This window comes from Silurus meridionalis, chromosome 20 (genome assembly GCF_014805685.1).
Source record: "Silurus meridionalis isolate SWU-2019-XX chromosome 20, ASM1480568v1, whole genome shotgun sequence".
In the NCBI taxonomy this organism is placed as follows: domain Eukaryota; kingdom Metazoa; phylum Chordata; class Actinopteri; order Siluriformes; family Siluridae; genus Silurus; species Silurus meridionalis.
The window spans coordinates 19,150,706-19,153,205 of NC_060903.1; the positions used below are offsets into that span (position 1 = coordinate 19,150,706).

At 35.5% G+C, this 2,500-nt stretch overlaps 1 protein-coding gene across 1 annotated transcript in view; it reads right to left on the reverse strand.

Moving 5' to 3' along the window:
• Positions 1-2,435, reverse strand: part of LOC124403080 (period circadian protein homolog 2-like) — a 13,839-nt gene extending 11,404 nt beyond the window's left edge. Inside the window, 2 exon segments of the mRNA XM_046876663.1 lie at positions 1-104; positions 2,282-2,435. The exon segment at positions 1-104 is cut by the window's left edge and continues 310 nt beyond it. Of these exon segments, the coding sequence (XP_046732619.1) occupies positions 1-104; positions 2,282-2,388 (211 nt within the window). The 5' untranslated portion in view covers positions 2,389-2,435.
• Between the last annotated feature and the right edge of the window lie 65 nt (positions 2,436-2,500).

Sequence of the window (2,500 nt, forward strand, 5' to 3'; positions counted from 1 at the left end):
ACTCACCTGACATGAAGGAGTACGGGGGCTCAGGAAACGGGTCACCTGACCTGACACATGGTGGTGACGAGGAAACGCAGGTGAGACAGTGAGAAATGTTTGATCTGATGGACAGACAGAGAGAATATAAAGATTAAATTTCACAATGTATCATAAACTGATTATTGACACTAAAAATGAATCTAAAAGCAGCAAATAACAGAAGCAGTAAACAAACACATTTTTACCCACTGTGCAAATATTTTCCTTTTTTTAACCGAACCCGTTAGTTTGCTGCATTTCTCTGTTCCAGTCTCTTTTTATAGTATTTATCTGTTACAACAGTAACTTCTGTTTTAAACGTGATTTACTGCGGCTTTACTACATTTAAATATTTGTTTTCAACCTTTGTACATTTAATTTATGCATATATATTATTTAATTATTATACAAAATTAAATGAATTATATGTTCTAGATGCTTATATTAACACAACTCAACAAAATATCTGTATTACCATACCAAAATACCAAAATTAGTCAAAATAATGTATTATATTTTATATTGATTTTTTTAAGCATGATTGTCAGCTTGCCATCTGCACAATACAATTCAAATGTTGATTTACACAAATTGCTTCACCTTTTTTACTTAAATGCTGTTTTTTTGTTTTGTTATTTTACAGGAAGAAATAAACCAGCATGAGTGAATTTGTTAAAGAAGAAAATCCCACATTCACTCCTCAACAAGCAGCGATATAAACTTTAAAAATCTCTAAATTAAAGACAGTTAAACTCAATATGTGTCTGAGTTCACTCTCAGATTACACACACACACACACACACACACACACACACACACACACACACACACACACACACACTGTACTCAGTAAACCCCAGCTCTAATCCAGTGTCAGGTTTTTATAAACTCTACCTGTTCTCTTTTTTACTAAAAGCAGTCTCTCTGGCAGTCTCAGTGGCTCCGCCTACTTTCCCTCTCACCTGTGTGACTAACACACCTGAGCTGCCTCACTGCCTATCCTAAACCTGCACAGCGCCCTCTGCTGGACAAACACTCAAATTTACACACTCTTACACTTATGTAAAAAGAAAAAACCGCATGCTTCATAATCACATTAAATAGTTAGGAGTCAGTTATACAATATACACACCCTGAGACACGTGAATCAACGAAATAAAAAAACACATATAATCATACATGTTACAGGTTATATTTTAAATATATGTAATTATATATTAATTATCTATTAAACACCATCACATTCATGGAGTGTTGTAAGGTTTGCATACAAAGGTAGTAAATATCAAATATAAACACAATTATATTTTATTAATTATTACACAAATTGTATCAACAAGTTACAATAAACATGTAGATTTAGATTTCTATATTTTAAAGAATTTAAATAATCTTCTACATGATTTAGATATAGATCACAACCATTCTGACAAGTTTGTGACATGCATGTTATATAGAAATAAATCAATACAACTAGAAAAGCAAATACAATAGATATATTTAGAGAAATCTAATCCAGTACACACAGAGGATCCAGGTAAAAACTCTACTCGAATGCTCTAATTAATCCGTCAATTAGTTAATTGATGAAGTAATTATTAGTAAAGGTACAGTGTGATTTGGTGTGTGTTTGATGTAAATTGTAATTTAATATAAAGTAAAATATGTTACATAAATACATTTTAAAATAAAATACAAATATACAAATTATAACTGATAGCAGTAGTGTAGAGAGTGGTGATGCGCCCCTACAGGCAGAAATGAGGAACTGCAGGTGAACATGTGTTTTATAATCAGTGACCAACCTCATTCCCTTTTACACTACTAACCAGATAACCATTTACCTAGTAAACAGCTAGTTATAATAACATCAATGATAAAATAAAAATACAACAATAACCAGTGAACAATTCCTCTTTTTCCCCTTTCTCTCACGCTGACCTGTAATGCACTGACACAGTTATATAAATGACCGGCTGTGTGTGTGTGTGTGTGTGTGTGTGTGTGTGTGTGGCGAACACCAAGTAAAACTCACAAAAACACACCAGAACACTTCGACACATGGTAAAACCTTTAAAGCGGAATGAAAACTGAATAAAATCAGGCGTTTATCTCACATTCAGCTCTATTCTAACGATCGGAATTCTCCGCGCATGCGCATTGCCCGTTACGTTATGCAACTTTTTTGTTGTTTACATGAACGGAAAGGAATTAAAGTAACGCTGAGGGATTTCAGAACAAAGCTGAGTGAAAAACTGACCTTCTGAGTCGGACCCTTGGAGCTGTGCTGCTGTTGTTCCCCGGAGTCGCGGTGAAGCTGCAGAAAAGTCGCTCAGGTCGCAGTGACTGAATGAAGCTGACGCTCATCCGGATACGTGCTGCTGCTGTGACTGCTGTGAGGCGAAATGGCCAGCAGGGAGCGGTAGAGAGGATACACGCTCTGATTGGGTGAAATCGTCCTGACGTCCGCGAGTGGGCG